Source organism: Patiria miniata, unplaced genomic scaffold, assembly GCF_015706575.1.
Source record: "Patiria miniata isolate m_02_andy unplaced genomic scaffold, ASM1570657v1 HiC_scaffold_22, whole genome shotgun sequence".
Taxonomy (NCBI): domain Eukaryota; kingdom Metazoa; phylum Echinodermata; class Asteroidea; order Valvatida; family Asterinidae; genus Patiria; species Patiria miniata.
The window spans coordinates 783,556-806,236 of NW_024037061.1; the positions used below are offsets into that span (position 1 = coordinate 783,556).

Below are 22,681 nucleotides of genomic sequence, written 5' to 3' on the forward strand. Positions count from 1 at the left end.
CCATTGACGGAAATCCGTTCAGCGCGCGAGATCAGTTTTGAGTGGCGTTGGAAGTTCGAAGGCGTGAGGCGAAACAACCCCGAAAAAGTCGAATTTAATCGGTTGGATCTGCGTTGTAATAATGACGGCTTAGGCTTGAAGGGTCGATATGTATATACAGTAAGGTGAGGAGTGATTCAGTCGTCCAGAAACGGAATCTGGAAAATGGAAATTACTGTTAAAAAAGTTTAGTTGGGATCATAGACGGCTATGCATTACACATCATGTCAGTGTTGACAAAATGGTTGTGTATTTGCACGAATACCCTATTTGCACACGGGGACGCGTGGTGACGCGGTGTGTTTTGTAGGTCATGTTTGCTGTACAACTTGAAAGGCATGGTAGCTCGGGTAACATGTGGAGGACTGGCTGTCTAGTGGGTGGCTGTGTGTACTGATATTGTGTACACTTTATAGCCTGGGCCGGGGACCTACCACAAACAATGCAAATTGCACATGTTGCAAGGAGAGGAAGATTTATTAATATCCGCACATTATGCAGGATAGTGATAATAATACTTGTACTAGGATCATACTGCTGTGCTGGGCCTACTGTTTTTGTTTGTAATGTAAGTTGCTTCAAAAAGAATGTTGCATCCTGACGCCACTTTAATTTTTTCCATCATCTGATATATTTCATTTGTATCTCATTGAACATGTTGAAGGTCAGTCATTAAAAAAATGTTGAATGAAAAGACACAAATCTGGGGCCGAGAAACAAAATCTGTAGTGTTAGAAAATACTTTGAAAATGCACTCGAATCTCCATAGACTTTGTACACAACCACAGAAGTGGCGTTGAAATACTACATTCTTTCCCCAAAAAGTTGAAAAGACCCGAATCTGGGACTGAGAAACGGTTCCAATTTTGTGAGGAAATCGGCCTACTTAGAAAATGTCTTGACTCTCCATAGACTTTGTACAACCACTGAACTAGCGTCTGGATTCTTTCCGGCTTTTCTGCCTGGTATGGTATAGTCAAGACATCGTTCTTGCAAATTGTTTGTAAGGTGGTTAAGTTTTGTTTGTTTTTCTTTCTCAGTCATCGGTAGTGAGCCATCATGCCTCATAAACCAACTCCTATGGATCTGTCGCATTTCATTCCTGACAAGATCAAGGAATGCGATCGCAAGTTGAGGGTTAGTTTTGTAGCTGTTTTTTGTATTGACAATTGTTTCTTAATCAGCATTTTCACAGTTATATGCGCCATCTTGCTAATGGGGCAAGTTCACATGCGTTGCTGTGTACGCATCGTCAAACGAACACTTTAAAGCTTGCAAATCGTCATGCATTCACGTCTAGCAACGCGTGTTCTTTTTGCCTTGTGAGCAAGATGATGCATTATATTGCAAAATGGCATTTTAACAGTTCATTTTAATTGTCAGTGTCAATGTGCATCTTGTACGAAGCGTATTTATATACTATTTATATATTGATTTAAAACATGGTTAAAAGTATAGTTTAGAGCAGAACAAATCTGTACAGACGTATATGTTTTTAAACTGCTAAAAACAGGTGCGAAAGTGAATTTCTTAAAAAAGTACAAAAAGTTATAAAATCCTAGAGTTAATCTTGAAAGAATGATGCAACATGACGCCACATTTACCATATCTGTCTTGATTAAATATGCAGCAAAAAGATGAAAGGATTGTTGCCTTGGAGACAGAGAATGCCATGCTGTATCTGAGACTTGCCCAGGTGAGCTAACGGAGCCTTCAGTTAGAAACCAAGCCCTGTTTATTGTTTCCCAAACAAATGTTGCAATATGGACTTGAATTGTTAATAGTTAATGCGGTACCGCTGCTATGTACATCAGATTCGAACCAGCCATCTGATCCTGCAAGTTCGGTAGTCGAGTGGTAAGACATCAGCACTAGAAAGCAGGAGGTCGTGGGTTTGAGTCCCACCCGAGTGATTTTTTTCCAACTTTCGCTCGGGAGGTAACACACTGAGTATACAGTGTTTATACGTCAGTGAAGGGCAAAACCTAATTTGAGTCACATCAGTTGTTTATCTGTCTTGCAGTTACAAGGAGAGTTGGGGAGCACCCGGGAAGCAATGGGTCACATGAAACGGGTCATGGAGGCTGAAGACGATTCCCAGCTACGTATTGGACACGCCTGCATTGATATGCATCACAAAGTAAAGGTATGTATGACAACCATCCACTTCCCTGCTCCCCCCCCCCCCATTCAACCCCCTCCCCCACCCCCTACTCATCCCCCTACTCACCACCCAACTCATCCCCACTAACCACCCCACTCAACCCCCCCCCCTCCCTCACGCCCCCCCACTCACCCCCTATTCAATTTTTTTTCCTGCCAGGAATGCAAGCATGACCTGCAGCAGCTGCGTGACCTCGTGGAGTCCGTGCCCAGCCAGGTGACCTTTGACCTCGACCTACTTCAGGAGAAAGCAGCTAGACTCACTCAGTCGCTCTTGACAGACAATCTGGACATGCAGGGTAAACAAAAAACAGAATGACAAACTAAAAGTCTTACAATTTGTCCTTGAACTTGTTCAAGTCTCCCACGTTAGGCAACCCTTCACCTTCTTTTAGCCCAATTTACGGACACCTCGTTTTTTTTTAATGCAACTTGGTGAATTTGAAGCTCATCAATACTGAGGTTTGACAAGACTACTTAATGATATCTGGAGACAAGAAAAATGCGTGCAGCTTTAGGGTATAATAGTAGTCATTTGGGATCGTTACTATATCCTCATAATTATGCAGTCACTTTCTGTGCTTTAGAAAATATTATTGAAGTAAGGATGTGTAAGTAGAATCACCAAAATAAACTTGAAAATAAAAATAAAAAATAAAACTACCCAAATATGGGAACAAATATATTACACGACAGGTATTAACGATTTATGCAAATAAGGCATATTTCCACGGCTTTGATTATTTAAGTCTTTTATTATGTCATTCCAGGGACCTTATAGAAATGCACTTTGGTGAAAAAAAAAATTTTGTGATTTGTGTTACGTTCACTTACAAAATAAAGTATTTTGCCTAGACTACAAGAGTCAACGGAAAAAATGAAAAATGATTTTATCACAAATCATTTCAGATTTGCGAGATCGAGTGTATGAGCTTGAGGAAGAGGTCAAGACTGCTGATCAGCGTTTCACTAAGGAGAAGAAGAGGAGAAAGGAAATACATAACACGCTGGTGGTGAGTCCATCAATTGTATCATTTCTCAAAGAATGATGAGAATGTATAAGGCTAAGACTGAATTTTTACCATACACTAGTCTTGTTTCAAGACTGGATTTTCTTATTTGACAAGCACGGTCAATCCGCCGCTGCTTATCTTTCAATAAGGTAATCAAGACCAGTCTTGGGAACGTCGGCACTGCTACCCACAAAATTCCCAGCATACCTCAGGCGCGCTGTTTTCAAGTTAATGCAAGAGGGAGGGATGCCCGGAATTTTCCGGGTAGCACTGCCGAAGTTCCCAATTCTGGATTTGCTCATGTAAAAGCAGTTTTACACTGTGGCAGCAGATTTTAAGGATGCACGTTTATTTACATTTTTATTTTGAACACTGAAAAAATGTCAATGATGAATCTAACTAGCCATCAGTTTATCCGTTGTTGTTTCTTTCATGTGTTAAAGAATGTTCTATTGTTTTTTATTTTTGTTGACAAGGAACTCCGTGGCAACATTCGAGTGCACTGCAGGGCACGTCCCATCATGTCGAGAGACGCTGGACCGGGTATAATGACTGATCAAGTCGTCCATATCATTGACGATGTAAGTATTTATAAAAACTTCATAAGTATTATCTGGGACAGTTTACTCATTCCAATTGGTTGAGAGCCTGTCACGTGGGTGGTTTCAAACTGCCGGTCGCGGGTATTTTGTTGTGGTAATTGACGAGAATCAAAACAATTTTAATGGTGTTAATGAAAGCCTATGTTCTCAGAAAAATATGGAAACCACCGGTTGACCTTATCACTGGGAGAGTTTTTGTCACTTTTTGTTTTTGCCAGGAGAATCTTGCTGTCAAGTACAACAAACCAGGGATTGGGGCATCCAATAAAATGTTTGAATTTGAGCAGTAAGTAATTTTTTTTTATTCCTTCTTGTGATTGTGTAAAATAAAACTGACCAACCTTTCCAAATCAGCTCTAGCCACTTCAACAATAAATAAGTTAATCCTAATTTCCTGGGCATTTTTGCCAGGATGCAACCTCAATCCTGCAAAATCCTTGAACCGTCGTCATGTATAATTGCAATCAGCCTCAATCCTGCAAAGTCCTCCGTTTTTCTTGAATGTGGTCCTTGGGGGGGTGACCACCGCCTCAATCCTGCAAAATCCCCCAGCAATCACTGTCAATATGTTGAGGCAGAGCCAGCAACATCCTAAAGCAGTGCGGAGGATTTCAAGTATAATCTCGTGCCTAGCTAGGCTGAGCATTAACAAAACAAGGTCCGGCCCAAGGCCTTGACACAGTGCATCCTCCAAAATCAGCCACACATTTTCGTCAAATAGCCTCAATCCTGCAAAATCCTCCATTTTGCAAAGAGGATTTGGGAGGATTTGGGAAGATTAGGGTTAAGGCTAGTTCAAATTCAGAAACTTTAATTTTTGACAATACAGCGAGTACACACATACGAGCTGTAAATTTTTGCACAAATTTTAACACATATAAAATTATCAACTCTGGAAAATCTGTGTGAAGTATGAACAGATAAATGCAGATTATACTCAGACTCAAGTAACAAAACACTGGCATTACTTGCAGATTTGAATTTAGGCCAGTGAATTTTAACAGTCTCATGTATTGAGAAAAAAATGTTTATTTATGGATTTTTGATATGCAGTGTTTATGGGCCTCTTGATAATCAGTTTGACGTCTTTGAAGAAGTTCAGCCGTTGTTGACATCACTCCTTGATGGGTAAGATGAGAAAAATCCTTTCTTTCAAGTTCTAAGTTTGACACTGATACAGATTTCTACCGTGGATGCTGGCTTAAACCTTGTCCATTTCTAAAATGTAAGAGTAATTATGTCATAGTCCAAAATATTGCAATCATTGGTTTCTTTGGGGTTAGTTTTACAAAGGCTGTTAGTTAAATTGCGCCAACTTAACCCTTTCCTTATCATGGGCGACTTTTGTCGACAAGAAGAACCCCCGTGCTGGTTCCCATGGGCGACTTTAGTCGACCAGGAAACCACACACAAAACACCCTCAACACAGATATATTCACTACTTTTCAGAAAAGCGGCGTGTTGATATGGTTGGCCGCCCATACATCAACCATATACCAGCTTAAAGAGTGTTTTCGGATCGTTCTAATGGTGTAGTTTATTCATAGTGTTGCCATTACAAAAAAATGAGAAAAGGGCTTTAGAAGTATCCACTCACAAATTGATGTATGGAGTGCCATTTGGTCATGTGGTAAAATGGCTTGCAGTTTGATAAATGGAACCAGATGAACAAACAGGCATAACTTTCTTATATTTACACACATGGACTTCATTTTTACATCACATAAAAGAGTAAGGCTCAAGGAACAAACGTTACACACAACACTTATGATTTAAATCGCTCCTTGGCAGTGAAAATCTGGGTTGAAAAAAGTGAGTTTTGGACTTGTGGTCATTTTGTTCACGCTCTAGTGATTTCCGCATGACTGAGCAAACAATTTGGTCCTGGGGAGAGCCAAGTCAATAAACAATGTGGTAATGAAAGGGTTAAAAGGTAATATACAACATTTGCAAACATAAACAAACAAACCTACCAAATTGTTTTGAAATACCTTACTTGACTGTAAGTAAATAATAATCTCAAGCATCCTGTGAAATCATGGCACCTGGTGTGCTGTCATTTTTGGAATTTTTGTATAAATTTCCAACGATGGTCAGCCGACCATCAGTGGAAAAAACCCAGACCTTCTTTTCAAATAGTGCCTCCAAATTAATACCAAATTTAGTTGGTCCACATTTTGCTTGCAATGGGTCACACATCTGTGAACGTTCCCTGACCTGACAACTCCCCAACATGTATAGCTGAAGTAGGGTCAGGGAACCAGACTACAAGAACAGCATTTTATTTTTTGTTTTCCAGCGTCTATAAACACAAAACTTTTAAACAGGTCAGTGTACCAATATTTGCTATAAAATGCTAACCCCCAAATTGTCCATTTCTGAAAAGTACAGGATAAGCAAATGTTGTTTATTACCGGTACCGTTTAGGCATATTGTAGATTTGCTAATGCTTCTGAGTGCTTGGAGATTTCTATTGTTTCATTACAATTTTAAACAATTGTCATCCCTGAAGAATACCCATTGCCGTGTTTGCTCTTTATGGCTCCAGTTGAATAGAAAAGAAAATACTCGACAACACCAAGAAATTTTGTTTAAATTGACACATAGATAAACCCTCATCCTTTAAAACCAGAAAATGTACAAGGTCACAAAATGAAACGTACAGTAAATGTTGGACTTTCATTGATTTATTTATTTGCCTAGCTATAATGTTTGCATCATGGCGTACGGGCAGACAGGCAGTGGTAAGACGTACACCATGCTGGGTGACAACTACTCCGACTTACAGATAGATGAAGAATTAGAGATACGTGCATCGGATGGCGTGGTTCCAAGGGCTGCCGTGGAAATGTTCAAGTAGGCGGAGCTATTACACCTCATACATATTCATGAACCACATGCACTTCTTTCATTGGCCAATTAGAAAGTGTAACCAATAATATGAATAGCTTGTGACTTGACTTGAGACTGGCTGACTTGTGATGGACTTGGGATGGACATGTGATGGACATGTGATGGACATGTGATGGACTTGTGATTGACTTGGGATGGACATGTGATGGACATGTGATGGACATGTGATGGACTTGTGATTGACTTGGGATGGACATGTGATGGACATGTGATGGACATGTGATGGACTTGTAATTGACTTGTGATGGACATGTGATGGACATGTGATGGACATGTGATGGACTTGTAATTGACTTGGGATGGACATGTGATGGACATGTGATGGACATGTGATGGACTTGTAATTGACTTGGGATGGACATGTGATGGACATGTGATGGACATGTGATGAACATGTGATGGACTTGTGATTGACTTGGGATGGACTTGGGATGGACATGTGATGCACATGTGATGGACGTGATGCACATGTGATGGACATGTGATGGACTTTGTGATTGACTTGTGATGGACATGTGTGAACGGTGAAATAACTACAACAGTACTTGAGCTCTTTTTTAAAACTAATTTGGCTGGAACACCAATGTAAATCAAGTTTGTTTTTTTCATTTTGGCCTTTGAATATCTCTTGAAAATAAAATGTAATGATCGTATGGATACAGGCCGGATGTCAATTGCATTTGGAAAATGATGAATTTCAAGATTAATAGACTTAAGTAGAAGACCAATTTGGTTGAGCCAATCTATGTCCTGAAACTTCGATCTTTTTACTACTTATTCATATTCCATTGTAAGGTGGCCATGTGGCCATAGACCTATGCCTATTGTGTGTATATTGTAGCACAGAGCAAGGATTGTAGCAAGCACTGTCTCTGCCTATCATTGATTGATCTTAATCTTTCTGTGAGAAAAATCTGTCCTTTGGCCCTGGGTGGGTCAGCCACACATTCCATGTTTCATGGAAAAATAGTCAACTCCAGGCAGGAGGTCTGAATTCATGTACCTCATTATTATTCATTAGATAGACTCTAGCTTTTCTACAGTAGTTACTTTGTTTTATCACCCCCTTCTGTTTATTCATAATCCCTATGTGGTCTGCCCAGGAATGTGAGGCACTGGCCAACATCCTGTGGTGAAGATAAGCTTTGTTCAGTCTTGCATTAGCCACCAACAAGAACACACATGTTGTAAAGTCTTGTGATTTTAAGAAAGTTTTCTCAGCGCTGGCTGGGCTTTGCTGCCATGCTGCCACTGATGGGAAATAAAAACAGAATTTATTCCATCTCAACTTGAAGAGCCTGTTGTCCCCGGTTACACTTTGAATTCTCTACAAGCCGCTATTCGTAAGTAATTTTCAAACATTCTAAATGTCACTTTTAGGTTGATAGCGGAAAAACCAGCCAACAGTCACAGCATCGAGGTGTCCGTCGTGGAAATCTACAACAATGATATCCGAGATCTCTTAGAGCCTGATGCAGCTGTGGTCAAACTCAACATACGAACCTGCGACGATGGCTCCATGGAAATACCGTCACTCACCCAAAGGTTAAATCAAGTCTTCACTTTCTCAAGCTATAAGGTCTCTCCTGAATATTTTTTTTAAAAAGTCCTTATTTGGTTGAAATTTGGTTGAGATGCTGAATTGAGCACTAGCAAAACCTAAATATTGCTAGTAGAATTTTTTTTACAAATTAAACCACAGGCGGAATTTGACAGTTTATAATAAAAAAGCCGTATCCTCTTTGATTGATCCCCGTTTGCTATTTCCCAGGTTTGCAGCATTGCTAATATTGCTAGCTTCGTGACTTTGTGCGTGATCCCTGGCTACATGGCATACATGAGTTCATGGCTTTCAACCGAGTTCCCCTTGAACAAAGACATTGACAAATTTAGGGAACTGCCAACATAGGGCTGGATAGCTCAGTTGGTAGAGTACCAGAACAGCAATCCGGAGGTCGCAGGTTCAAACTCCGCGCCAGTCAATTTCTTTGTTCAACTTCATAATTCATGTAGGTTTATTTTCTAGACAAGTGGAGAACGCGTCCGAGATCGTAGAACTGGTGCAGTACGGAATGAAGCATCGTCACGAGGACGCTACACTGGTACACGCTCACTCTAGCCGGTCCCACCTCATCGTCACACTCACCGTGTCTACCTTTCCCCAGGGGGTACCGACCACCACACCTAATGCCTCTAGGAGTGCCTCACCGGTGCCCGAACTACCTTCTCCAGGTTCGTTAACATTGGATATACGCTGGTACAGTTTTTAGCCGGTCCCATATCCTCGTCTATATGATCGCGTCTACAGGAAAATGTTTTCAGGGAAACAATTTGAAGCAATGCTCCGCATTAGATTTAGTCGTATGACAAAAACATCATTTTTGTGAAGAATCCTCATTAATTTTCATAATTGTTATTTTCTTGCACTGATTATTGGGAGCTTACTCCATATTTTATTTTCAATTGATAACAGGGAGTTTTCCAGCGCGGAATTTGCGTCGTAACCTGTCCATCCCGGCCATAGCTTTCCAATCCCTGAGCCTTAGCGGCACTAACTCCCCGCTCCAGATCCAATCAGGTAGCAGTACCCCGGTCTTCTTTCCTCCTAGCCTGCCTGGGGTGGTCAAGACCAAACTCCAGCTGGTGGACTTAGCTGGCAGCGAATGCGTTGGTAAGCATCAGAACATTGGCGATGGTCTTGAAAAGGCTTCCTTTCCAGATCAGTTCAGTTATGTTTTCCTGTGACGGCAAATACTCGCATGCAGTGTGTGTTGCTTGCACATTACTGCTGCTTACTTTTGCAGTATGTGTTACTCTTATTAAATGCCCTCATTAAACATGATTCAAAGGTGGATAGGGGCACCCACATGTCTTCCTACCCCCCCCCCTTCCCCCACCCGCAAAAAAAAAAATATGCCAAACTCCCTTTGACGAACAACTTTTCCTGAGATTTTTTTCTGATAAAGCTTATTTCCCCCCCCCCCAAAAAAATCTGCATTTCCTTACATTTCCATCAATTCTTATAACTATTTTTATTATATTTTGGCACCTGAACCTTTGGCCAATTATTTCTTCAAATTCTTGGTTGAATCACGTTCTTTTATATTGGAAATTTCCACAAATTGCACACATTTCTGTAAAACTTGGTCCTCAAACATGAAAAACTTTGCTACGCTCAAACGTATTTAACCGCCCTTCCACTTCCAAATTGCATTCTAAAGCATTGCCTTCAATATACCTTCATCAGATCTTTCAAGGAACTCACACTGATCTGGTATCATTTCTCTAGGTATGTCTGGAGTAACCGGGGCAGCGTTACGTGAGACTTCCCACATCAACCGTAGCCTGTCCGCTCTCTCGGATGTCCTAGCTGCCCTGGCGGAAGGCAGGTCTCACGTGCCTTACAGGAACAGCCGTTTAACCCACCTGCTGCAAGACTCTATAGGTGGGTCTCTGGGTGCGATTTTTCCTTCCCCATACAGTTTGGATATCCCATCTCTGATTGCACAGGCATCGTCACAACAATTTTAAGGTGGGGGGGGGGGGGGAACAGACAGAAAGTTGTTTTTGTAGATCACTGTTTTCTGACCATGTCTCGCTCCTCTGCTATTTGTGCTCAGGCGGCGATGCCAAGTTGTTGGTACTCTGCTGCGTGTCGCCAACTCAAGCCTTCGTCACGGAGACCCTGCAGTGCCTGGGGTTTGGCACCCGGGCGAGGCAAGTCCAACGGGGACAGACCAAGAAGCGGACGGCCACCGGTAGTGGTGGCCAATCCAGCGGTAGTACAGCTCATTCCAGTAAGTCAATTATGTCAGGACAGCTATGGGCAAGTTCAGGCAAGAAATATTGTTGACCATAGTTCGAATAAATTAGCCTGAACTCTGTCTAGTCGACGATTGTTGGCTACGCTAGTGGACTATTTGGAACCAGCCTACTGCGCCTGGTCGCATTGCTGGTTATCAACAGCCTCGTTTCAATACTTAAGCGCAGATTTCGAAATAAACGTAGCGAGTTGTACTACCCACTGGTGGGCCTCGGAGATAACTTCCGGTTCATTCAACAGGTCAAAAACGTCAACAATCCAAACATACTCGTGACCGCCATATAAGTTGACAATGGTTCGACTAGAGTCGTTCGCACTTTAATGTTACAGCGCATGCGCACTGTTTGACACCTGCCAACCATTGGTTGACTAGTGGTTGTTGCACGAACTTGCCCAATAATGTTGAGTGGTTGTGTCTCTTATTTTTTACCTTTGGTAGGTCAAAATCCTTAGAAAGACGAGTAAAATATCTGTAAATTATCTCATTTTGGTAGGTCAGTCGGGTGAGCTTTCACCGATAGCGATAGCACGGAACAGAGGTCACAGGTCAAGCCTGGCAGTCAGTAAGTAGAACTAAGAGGGGGGGGGGGAATCCTTTTTAGAAAAAAACATGACTAAACTTGTCAATCTATGATAACCTCAGTCGTCAGGATTTTACCTTACAATTTCATGTTAAATCGCATCCTTCAAAATCAACGGGCACGTCAAAGGCATACAGCCTCAATCCTCCAAAATCCTCCATTACCACCGGGTTGATTTTGGAGGATTGAGGAGGGTTAGGGTTAATGAGAGAAGGATTTGTAGGAAAGCCCTTGGAAGTTTCGAGGATCCAGAACCCTGTCCTTTTGGGCTCTGTGCACAAGTACCCCCTCAACGGCAAGAAAGGGAGAGTTGGGGGAGACCACTGGGAGAGACATTCAAACGCATTGCTGACGACGCCCGACGCTCGCGTGAAGAGGCTTTGTGCACACTCAATAGAATTAGTCAGGCATACTTTGTGCTATAAACGCGCAAACTGGTATGTGCACTTGTTATGTCCCGTTCGGGTGGCTCTCAAAGGTGGTCGGAAAGCGCCCTCTGTTGTCGGTGCACCGAGCCCATAGATGTGTGGATTGAATTTCGGTGTATCAATTCTTCACTAACCCACTAAGTCTTCTATCGACAGCCTCGTCGGGATCCTTATTACCTGTGCCCCATCATCTTAAGGAAGCCCATATGCGCCACAGAGGTGAACAAATCCTGGATAAATAACCCCACAGCACTGCACTCTAAACAGCTGCTTTCTGACACATAATAATTCACAAAGCACTCACCGCAGTTTTATTTTAGTATTACTTACACGTGTTGACTTTTTCACTTTTTATTTTGGCCCCACTAATATTTACTTGTTATCGGCAAACTGTACTAATACAAATTGGGTTTTCGATATTTGTTATGTCGTTGTTTTGCATTTGTTATTTCTCTGACTTGGATCGCTATGCTGCCATTGCACTGGTATATGCTGTGCGCACCCATTAAAGTTTTGTAGATGTATGAATGGAAATTTATGATTAAGCTTCCCATATGCACACATACCTTCTGTGCCAAGTTGTCCTTGCAGTCAAAATCAATCAAGTGACTGTTTTCAACCCTTAAGAATTCCCAGCCCACATAAAGCAGGATTGACTGCCTTGGACTGGTTAAGTAACTTGATACAGCTATGCTTTGACTCTGGGTGAGTGATAAATCAGCTGTGATCACAACTTGCCTGCTTTGTCTGTTGACCCAGTTTGACTAGTCACGGTGCTTGCTTGACATATGATCTGACTGCTGGTGACTAGCCTTTGTTAAAAGTATAGCAGGGAAAGTGGAAGGAAATTTTGACTGTCTGTGACTGCTTAAATAGCAGGAGGGTTAACAAATGATTGTTGTTGCTTAATACATTATCCCTGCATGCATGGAACCAATTTAAATGTATGGTTTTATTTTATTTAAATTAAATCTTTCTGGTAATGAAGCAAATGATTCCTCAAAAGTGCCCCACGCACTGTAGCTCGAAAGCCTGAAGAAACTTGTAAGAAGAAGACAATGAGAAGAAATTACAGTTTTAGAGGTGGGGGAAAACCCCAGAAGAATATTCAAGGGAAAACCCACGGAATCAAGTAGTAACTGAAAACCCAATCCACATTTGGACCAGGGCAGGAATCGAACCCGGGTCACAGTGGTGGAAGGCGAGAAAAGTAACCACTGCGCCAACCTGACTCCCAACGTGTATATTTTTGACAACTAGGAACTTCACGCACTTGCATGTACACTATTGTCAGTATGTACTGATACACGTTTTAATGCCACTCATGTCACAAGTAGAAGTTACCCTACAAAGATGCACAACACTTTGCAAGCACAATTTTTAAAGAGTTTCCAAGATGGTCGACTCACACACAGTGAGCCGTCGGAGCTGAAGTACATTTGCCATTTTCTACGTCCGTCAAAAACCTGTAACAAGTTTATTTTATCGTTTGGTATTAAAAATTTCACTTTTAGGCACAAGTAATTTTCAAGCATTTCAAAAACTGCTATCCAAACACTGACACATGTAGGGCTGGGCGCCGCTATTTTGACAACACGTGGCGTCATTGCAGCAAGGTCGTAACTCGATTCTGCAACAAAGTCGTATCTGGCGCGAATACGCTCCGTGCAACAAGGTCGTATCTCGCAAATTGCAACGTCCATTGACTTTGTGTGTACATCCGGGTTATTTTAAGCGAGATACGACCTTTTGACATTGAAAACATTCGCACTTCACGTAGATGACGTCACACGCCATTTTAGGAGATACGACCTTGTTGCACGGACACGACGAACAGTTGTGATGGCGTTTTTGTTTCAGTTGGGGTTGGCACATTTGCACTGGCCTAGCCAACGTAAGCGTGAGAGGAATGCACCACAAGTTGAATGATTCAGACTAATTGACAACAAATAGTCAACACACTGTACCAATTGTCTACGTAAACAACTCTTAACGTGAGATTGAATCTATCTTCATCTTCACAGGAAGCGTGCCCAATTTGGAGTCACACCTGGCCCAGTTCAACGCAGGTCGTCGCTCGCCACGACCGCTTCGGCCGGCGGTCAACAGGAGCGACAGCTCTCACAAATGAGTGAGTAACCCAAGTAAGTGGAGTGAGTAGTCAAAGCGAGTCACCGAGCGGACAGCGTTACGTGAAAGCTCTTTGCAGTGATTGACGCTGAGCTACGTTAAGATCAATAACTGAAATATTAATATGAAAGCAGGTCATTAGTTTATTTTCAAAATGCGATATATCCATTTGAAAAAAGTGAAAAATGTGCACGGTTTTGAAAATTTAAAGAATAAGAACAGTACAACGGCTGTTTCCATACTTCAGATTTCTACTTTACTTGTATTCTTAAATTGTGTTTAATCATATAACAGCCGTCAAAATTGACTCGGGTCAGCCAGGAGAGAGCGGCATTCTAAAAGGGAACAAAATGGCATTTATCACGTTATGGAATTAAAGTCTTCATATCATTTTGAAGCGTATGATCTGTATTTTATTGAAAGACGGCTGCTACTTGCAACTGGGGAATTGAATTATGGGACCACAAAAAAAAAATCAATTTTCCTGAGTATGTGTTTTGAACCAATTTTTGTTTTTAGAAAAGAGATGAATTGCTTTAATATAGAGATGTAAGATATATTGTTTTTGCAGAGTTTATTTTTAGGTTTAAAGTTGTATCTAGGATTCCGTCCATTATGTTTTAAAAAAATAATTTACAAAGGTATGATTAAAAAAATCTTAGGAAGCGCATTGCTGCCACGTTAAAAAAAATTTAACCAAATTGAAGCAAGATGAACAGTCAATAATGTAAGATTCACAGGTTGGCAATATAAAAGGAAAAAACCCTCGTTATTGTCGCTCTAATCTCTTCTACCACCTTGAGTGATGTCTTGTAAATTTAGTAAACGTTCAAGTTGTGATGCATGAGGGAAGAGGAATCCTGATGGGACATCTTCCCTTTCCTCTTAATGCCTGGAGATGGGGAGGCAGGCCTAATTGTCATTATTTGTTTAAATTTTACACACATGTGTTGCCCCGATTTTCAAGTTACATGTAGCTGACCCATCAGCAATTGTTGTGGCTTCCCTGGCCTCAGATTTAAGGGTATTGAAAATGTTCGCCTTTTCTTCCTGGGAGAGTTTCACTGTGGTTTGGAGCTGCCATGCTCCTGAGATTACCCACACAAGCATCTGAATGCCGAAAGTCATCACCCCTAAAAGAAAACAGCACTGTCTACTGTTCGTCAGCGGTCTGGTGGTTTTTTTTGCCTCCTTTTTCCAATTGCTGGATCGTCATCCAGCCAGATGTTCTGCTTCTAGCTCTTCTCCTTGCTGGATCGCATCGATTGCCTTTTGTACGTCACATTTCTAGATAAGTGCAAGCTTTATCGAATACGATCTCAATTTTTCCACAGAAAACGAACTGTGCGATATTGCCGGGCTTGGACAGCTCTTGAGGATCAAGTTTATTTTTCAGTTCTTTTTGCGAGGATTCATCTTTGTTCTAATTTGTAGTATATAATCAAACTTTTGATTGAAATACTACTGAAAATTCTGAAATAAAATGTCCACATTTCCCACTTGCGGCAGCTCATCTTGGATAGACATCTTCTGAAATTTTTTCAACTTCACATGAATACAGGTAATACATGTATTCTGGCCCTGGAAAGATACTCAACGTTGAAGTGTAAGCCTAAATGAAATGCTTGGCTTTCGTGACGCTTTTTTTTATCAGTGCACGCATCAATGCTCATGTAAAGAGAAAGTTCAGTGGTGCAATATAAAGAACGGAATGTAATTTAACCACACCCAGACGTTCCAAGCATTGATGGTAACACCTTGAATCATTTTGGCAGCTCAAATGAATAAAAGTAAATTTATACGTACAGGGAGTTTGCTCAAGTGTTCGGATGCCTTGTCACATCTGATTAGATGGGGCACATTGGTTTTGGACTGGTCCATAGCATAAGTGATAATTGTGGTTTGGTCGGCAGGATGGTACCTTGCCCGTTCTCTTGCTGTGTGATATTCTCTCCGTTCCTTCCTGGATGATTAAAACAGGTTGATAGCCATTCCCAATGAAATTCATGAATTTGGTAGATGTTCAGCCCATGTAAATATTAGTAAAGTATTCCTGAGAAATTATGTCAGCTTTTCCAACACCTCTCTCACAAAGCGGCTGTACAAGGACTTCTTTGTGTAGGATTGTGAAATGTGTACAACTAAATCTCTCTTTCGTACGTGTGACATTCTTCCTGTTCATTGCATCTGCGGTTCTTCTCACTCAAGTTTGTTTTTCTTGAGTTACGAGGTCCTTATGATTTCATTTCCCATATTGGAGACTTTAATTTGATCAAAACAGAACAGGGGCCCTACACTACGCGATCGCCCAAATACATGATAAACAGTGGTAAAAAGCGATTTAACAATAACATTCATGTCATAGACTCACACCAGGCTACACTGTAGCTCCAACAGTTGCCTATCAACGTAGAGAGTATTGGACGCTTTCACAAATTGTCTTTGTTCCTTGTACAGGTTGAAACCAAGGGTTGCATTCCCATAGCAATCGTATCTATAAATTAAGCTGCAGTGGTGGCATCGCAACGTAGATTTTCGGCCATTCCTGCAGCCATTTAACTATCTTTACCTTAATAGCATCGACGTGATTGTGTCCCAAGTTACCCTCACAAGAAATGCATGTAGAATATGGAGGAACCAAACAAAAATCAAAAGAATCTACAGGAGGAAAACTAGATGCGATTAAAGAGCATGAACTTTGGAGTGACGGTTGTAAGGATGAGGAAAACGGCGATTCGGTTGATGTGGAAGAGGAAGTTGAAGTTGAAGACAAAGTGCGCACCGCTAACAAAAATTGACACAGCTGTGAATCTGCTCCAAGACTTTCACTGAATATATTAGCGTCAAAAAAAGAAGAGACGCCACTGCTTTCAGTGGCTCGTTGTACTCGGCAAACTTCAAGAAAACCAAATGGCGAAACCACTACTCCAAACTGTTCATCTGTACTCGTCCAACGAAACAAAGTTGAAGAAATGTTGATTTTTTTTCCCCAATTGTTCAACTGCCTTGTCGTCTGCTTCAAGTTGACGTAAAAATGTTTTGAAATTAAGTTTCGCAACCTTTTTCTTCGGCATCCTGACCAGAAAACATATCTATTAAACAGAGAAATGAAATAAAAGCAAACAAGATTACTGCATGATTGTAAAGCATTTATTAAATTTTGTTTGGCCTTAGGCTAGGTTTCTTGACTGTTAGGTTTCTACCAACTGTACCACAAATACGGGAATCCCATCGGTGGGGGAGCCTGTCTCTGCATCACTCAGATGAGATACATGTAGGCTTCTGGCCACCAGCACCCTGCACTTTTGCAAAATGTGGACTTTCTCTTTCTGTAGTTCCGCGCCCACTGAAATTTGAAGCGGCAGGCAGTGGACTGCTTGATCTTCTAACTCATGGCGTAGGCTCTCTGCCAGGAACTGTTCCTCATTCCTTCGTCTTTGTGTTTTCATGAACGGAATGATGACTGCCCGAGTCATCTCTCTGGAACTCACATTTGCGAGATATGTCTCTTCTCTTTCTTCAGTTCCGCGCCCACTGAAATCAAAAGAGGCAAGCAGTGGACTGCTGAATCTTCCAATTCATGGCGTCTGCTCTATGCCAGGAACTGATCCTCATTCCTCCTTCTTTGTGTTTTCATGAACGCAGGCAGTGGACTGCTGAATCTTCCAATTCATGGCGTCTGCTCTCTGCCAGGAACTGTTCCTCATTCCTTCGTCTTTGTGTTTTCATGAACACAGGCAGTGGACTGCTGAATCTTCCAATTCATGGCGTCTGCTTTCTGCCATGAACTGCTCCTCATTCCTTCGTCTTTGTGTTTTCATGAACACAGGCAGTGGACTGCTGAATCTTCCAATTCATGGCGTCTGCTCTCTGCCATGAACTGCTCCTCATTCCTTCGTCTTTGTGTTTTCATGAACACAGGCAGTGGACTGCTGAATCTTCCAATTCATGGCGTCTGCTTTCTGCCATGAACAGCTCCTCGTTCCTTCGTCTTTGTGTTTTCATGAACGGAATGATGACTGCCCGAGTCATCTCTCTGGAACTCACATTTGCGAGATGTGTCTCTTCTCTTTCTTCAGTTCCACGCCCACTGAAATCAGAAGAGGCAGGCAGTGGACTGCTTGATCTTCTAACTCATGGCATAGGCTCTCTGCCAGGAACTGTTCCTCATTCCTTCGTCTTTGTGTTTTCATGAATGCAGGCAGTGGACTGCTGAATCTTCCAATTCATGGCATCTGCTCTCTGCCAGGAACTGTTCCTCATTCCTTCGTCTTTGTGTTCATGAATGCAGGCAGTGGACTGCTGAATCTTCCAATTCATGGCATCTGCTCTCTGCCAGGAACTGTTCCTCATTCCTTCGTCTTTGTGTTTTCATAAATGCGGGGAGTGGACTGCTGAATCTTCCAATTCATGGCGTCTGCTCTCTGCCGGGAACTGCACCTTGTTCCTTCGTCTTTGTGTTTTCATGAACGGAATGATGACTGCCCGAGTCATTTCTCTGGAAGTAAAACAGTAATGTCAGGAGGTCAATCTTTTATCAAGTAACCCAACCAATCTCTGTTGGATACTGGTTGTGAACATCTTAACATGGGGTGTGATTTTCACATAGTACGGAAATCCAGTACCCCTTTGAACAAAAATTAGGGATCAGGTTACTTCTTAATGCAACCCAACCCCAAAATTTAAACTTGAAAGTTGCTTTTCACATTGTTTTATAAGTGTTTTTTTTTTTTTTTTTTTTTTCCATTTTCAGTTATTGTGTCAACAATGTAATTGTTTTGGGTTTTTAAATTTTTTTTACTATGATACTTAACAAAACCCACAACTCCTAATTGTAGTACAGGTTTCTATCTGTGACAAAGCAAATGTCTGAATGTATAAGCTAATTCAACCATCAAAGGGCGACCTCACCGCTCACATCCAGCCAGTTTGGAAAGCGCAAATCATTTTTGCGCTAATGATAGGGCAGCACTTTGGTGCAACAGAACAAGTGGCATCAACCCCGCCATTGAAATACTTGGTCGTAAGACCTCGGATGCCACTAGGTCCAGCATCATCCAGAATGACAGGGATGGAAGACTTGGATGTTGCTTTTGGCAGAAAGCGCTCTCTTGTGTATCCCAGTACACCGTTTTTTTTGCCCCAGTCATTTTTGACGCCATATGACAGGAAGTCGTTTTGCCTAATAATAAGAAGAATAATAATTGAATATTTAAGTTGAAGAAATGTTGAATTTTTTTTCCCAATTATTCAACTGCCTTGTCGTCTGCTTCAAGTTGACTTAAAAATGTTTTGAAATTAAGTTTCGCAACCTTTTTCTTCGGTATCCTGACCAGAAAACATATCTATTAAACAGAGAAATGAAATAAAAGCATACAAGATTACTGCATGATTGTAAAGCATTTATTAAATTTTGTTTGGCCTTAGGCTAGGTTTCTTGACTGTTAGGTTTCTACCAACTGTACCACAAACACAGGAATCCCATAGGTGGGGGAGCCTGTCTCTGCATCACTCAGATGAGATACATGTAGGCTTCTGGCCACCACCACCCTGCACTTTTGCAAAATGTGGACTTTTCTCTTTCTGTAGTTCCGCGCCCACTGAAATTTGAAGAGGCAAGCAGTGGACTGCTAAATCTTCCAATTCATGGTGTCGGCTCTCAGCCAGGAACTGATCTTTATTCCTCCTTCTTTGTGTTTCCGTGAACGCAGGCAGTGGACTGCTGAATCTTCCAATTCATGGTGTCTGCTCTATGCCAGGAACTGATCCTCATTCCTCCTTCTTTGTGTTTTCATGAACGCAGGCAGTGGACTGCTGAATCTTCCAACTCATGGCGTCGGCTCTCTGCCAGGAACTGCTCCTCGTTTCTTCGTCTTTGTGTTTTCATGAACGGAATGATGACTGCCCGAGTCATTTCTCTGGAAGTAACACAGTAATGTTAGGAGGTCAATCTTTTATCAAGTAACCCAACCAATCTCTGTTGGATACTGGTTGTGAACATCTTAACATGGGGTGTGATTTTCACATACATGTAGTACGGAAATCCAGTACCCCTTTGAACAAAAATTAGAGATCGGGTTACTTCTTAATGCAACCCAACCCCAAAATTTAAACTTGAAAGTTGCTTTCCACATTGTTTATAAGTATTTTTGTGTGTGTGTATGCCATTTTCAGTTATTGTGTCAACAATTTAATTGTTTGAGGTTAATATTTTGGGGTCTCTTTATACTACAATACTTAACAAAACCCACAACTCCCAATTGTAGTACGGGTTTCTATCTGTAGCAAAGCAAATTTATAAGCTAATTCAACCATCAAAGAGTGAACTCACGGCTCACATCCAGCCAGTTGGGAAAGCGCAAACCAGTTTGCGCTAATGATAGGGCAGCACTTTGGTGTTGACGCAACAGAACGTGGCATCAACCCCGCCATTGAAATACTTGGTCGTAAGACCTCGGATGCCACTAGGTTCGGCATCATCCAGAATGACAGGGATGGAGGATTTGGATGTTGCTTTTGGGAGAAAGCGCTCTCTTGTATATCCCAGTAGACTATTTTTGGCCCCGGTCATTTTTGATGCCATACGTCAGGAAGTCGTTTTGCCTATCAAACAGAATAATAATAATAATTGAATATTTAAGATTCACATTAACCACTGTTTTTTTGCAGTTGACACGAAGAATGAATCTTGGAAGGCCCTGGCTTTTTGACTGACTTGAATGTATTTTTGGTGGTTTTTCCCTTGTATCTCTGGTATTAGGCTGAACATAGTTGTGAAGTGGAATGTCGACCAACCCATTTTTCATCTTGTAGAGCATACATAATTTCTGTTGATTTCTTCTGTTCTGTAGTGTGTCCCATCCCAAGTCATCCAGAAGTTTAGTAACAGTTCCCGTATCCCTTTGGTAATTTCATGTGCAAAACTCTAGCTGCTTGACGTTGAACTTTCAAGTGAGTTTCGTTCTGCTTTGTTGTGAGGTCCCATACGGATGCAGCATATTCTGAGAATGGTCTCACTAAGCTCAAAATAGGCAATCTTTCATTAGCATTCTTATTATTCACGTGTGTATGAAGTGAATTTTACCTGCTATGAACCAGTACCAACCTGTGTTGATGTCACCAATTATGAATGGAACCAGACAACACTTAAACAGGTGCAGGACCATCTCATAGTGCAGTGACAGACACACAGATGCTGTAATGAACAAAACCATAAATACATATCAGTGATATCATTTCAATTTAGAGAGTAAAAACATACGTTCTCTTTGATTGGGCAATTGCACTCTAAATTAAGCGTGTGTGTATCATGTTTTGATGTTCTGAAAGCCCAAGAATGATGACCTTCACAAACTTGGTTTGTCCTGGGAAACCAGGACATTATATGAATTGAAAACCAGCACTTTTAATGTCTTCTCCTCTCTGCTTTTTTACTTCAGAATAATTTTCTGCAAATGAACTACTTGGATTCAAAATAAAGAATAGTGATGTATATTCGAGTCTTGGAAGGGTTGCCATGTTCAGGGATTATTTCTTGAATATTAAACTAGGAATTGTATTTTTTTATGAGCTCTTCTCGTGTGCCATTTCCGTCGACTTTAAACTTCTGCCGGTTCCCATTGCTGACTTGCCTTTTGAGAAAATAAAAGGCTCCAACGCCTTTTATTAAAGCGTTCCTGGTACTGATAACTGGCAATCTTTGATGCACCTTATAATTATTACAAGTATTACCAGCTTTTCCTGTTTTCAGAAGTGTGATGGTTGGCCACACACTCTCTCTGATGTCTTGGCATATCTTCTCTCTGCATTTCAGGGTGGCATCAAGACCCATTTCTTCCAACACATGGCCTGTTGGATCTTTGCTTCCCCGTTATCCCGTAAGTCTCTATTGCTTTGCAGATGGCAATCAGTTTTAACTCTTGTAGATAAAGTCAGTGGGGCCATATTGCCTGAAAACTACACGAAAAACAGTGTGCTAAAGTGAGATTGGAAGAAAATTGCCAGACACAGTGTTTTATTTGCCTGGCTTTTGCCTGATTTTTGATTTGTGTTAACTTCTTATCAAGTTGACGTAAATGTCAACATAAGTGAATCGTCAGATGCACAGATGTTCCAGACATTGAATGAACGTACGCAAAACTCTTTTGAACGTGGCAGCAATGCGCTTATGTATAAATTTGTTAGGAGCAGTGGAAATGTTTAAATTAACACTAACATTGAGGGAATGATCATGAGTTTTTCTTGAGGATTGGGGGGGGGGCAAATGTTCTTCCATGGCCTAACATTGCTATGCTTGACAGTCAAGCTAATTTGAAATTAATTAGTTATGCAAAAGAAAGTGTATTTTGCTTTTCTATTAACTTATGTTAGCAGAATGTATAGAACATAACTTTGTATAGCATAATACTTTTTATGAAACCTGTACATTTATAGATCCACTTTTTGTACATGTATATAGAAACAGAAATAAACCTTGGCACATCTGTATATAGCAAAGAAAAATACAGAATTGAAACTTGTTTCTTGTGTTGATGTACTGATAGTTTAATACTACTCTTTGAAATAGAATGCTCAATCACCAAATGTGGCTCACAATGGCTCAGCATATACACGGTCTGCATTTAACTTAAAGAAATGCAACTTTTTCTCGGATCCGCTGATTTTCTCTTTTTTGACCTCCCATGTGTGTCATTGAAAATGCAGAAACACTGTACAAAGTGGTGGAAAGATTAGAATTTTTTCCTTTTTTTGTGACTTTCTAGTTACATGCCTAATCTTACATGATGATAATTAGAGGAAGTAGATCTGGGGGGGGGGGTAAAAGTGGGCCAAGAATTGAAAGTTATTGCTCAAGTTAACACACTGCTACAGCTCAAAAATTATATTTTTACAATTTTGAGATAAAAGTAAAGTTACTAAATTTCTTCAAACAAATTGAGTTTTCTAAGTGTTGGTACCAGAAAAATCGCGTCATTACATTCACTCAAAA

The 22,681-nt window shown here is 41.1% G+C and overlaps 1 protein-coding gene across 3 annotated transcripts; it reads left to right on the plus strand.

Annotated features, from left to right (window-relative positions):
• The first annotated feature begins 18 nt into the window (after window positions 1-18).
• Window positions 19-22,615, plus strand: LOC119730813 (kinesin-like protein KIF25). 3 transcript variants are annotated; one of them, XM_038203845.1, is made up of 19 exons: window positions 19-164; window positions 1,080-1,176; window positions 1,670-1,735; window positions 2,063-2,185; window positions 2,363-2,501; window positions 3,112-3,215; window positions 3,692-3,796; window positions 4,036-4,103; window positions 4,871-4,945; window positions 6,521-6,673; window positions 8,111-8,275; window positions 8,757-8,962; window positions 9,204-9,401; window positions 10,020-10,175; window positions 10,351-10,527; window positions 11,048-11,116; window positions 11,719-11,781; window positions 13,587-13,706; window positions 21,506-22,615. In XM_038203845.1, the coding sequence occupies exons 2-18, from the start codon at window positions 1,099-1,101 to the stop codon at window positions 13,691-13,693; spliced, it is 2,052 nt and encodes a 683-aa protein (XP_038059773.1). In that variant the 5' UTR covers window positions 19-164; window positions 1,080-1,098; the 3' UTR covers window positions 13,694-13,706; window positions 21,506-22,615. The 3 variants fall into 3 exon arrangements, with proteins under 3 accessions (XP_038059773.1, XP_038059772.1, XP_038059774.1); XM_038203844.1 differs by lacking the exon at window positions 21,506-22,615 and having other exon boundaries at window positions 13,587-14,167; XM_038203846.1 differs by lacking the exons at window positions 11,719-11,781; window positions 21,506-22,615 and having other exon boundaries at window positions 13,587-14,167.
• Window positions 22,616-22,681: the final 66 nt, after the last annotated feature.

Excerpts from the sequence above, each read along its gene's own strand:
- LOC119730813 (XM_038203845.1), top strand. The coding sequence starts at position 1,099 with ATGCCTCATAAACCAACTCCTATGGATCTGTCGCATTTCATTCCTGAC. Across the intron at positions 2,186-2,362 it reads ATATGCATCACAAAGTAAAG|GAATGCAAGCATGACCTGCA; the intron begins GTATGTATGACA and ends TTTTCCTGCCAG. Across the intron at positions 3,216-3,691 it reads AAATACATAACACGCTGGTG|GAACTCCGTGGCAACATTCG; the intron begins GTGAGTCCATCA and ends TTTGTTGACAAG.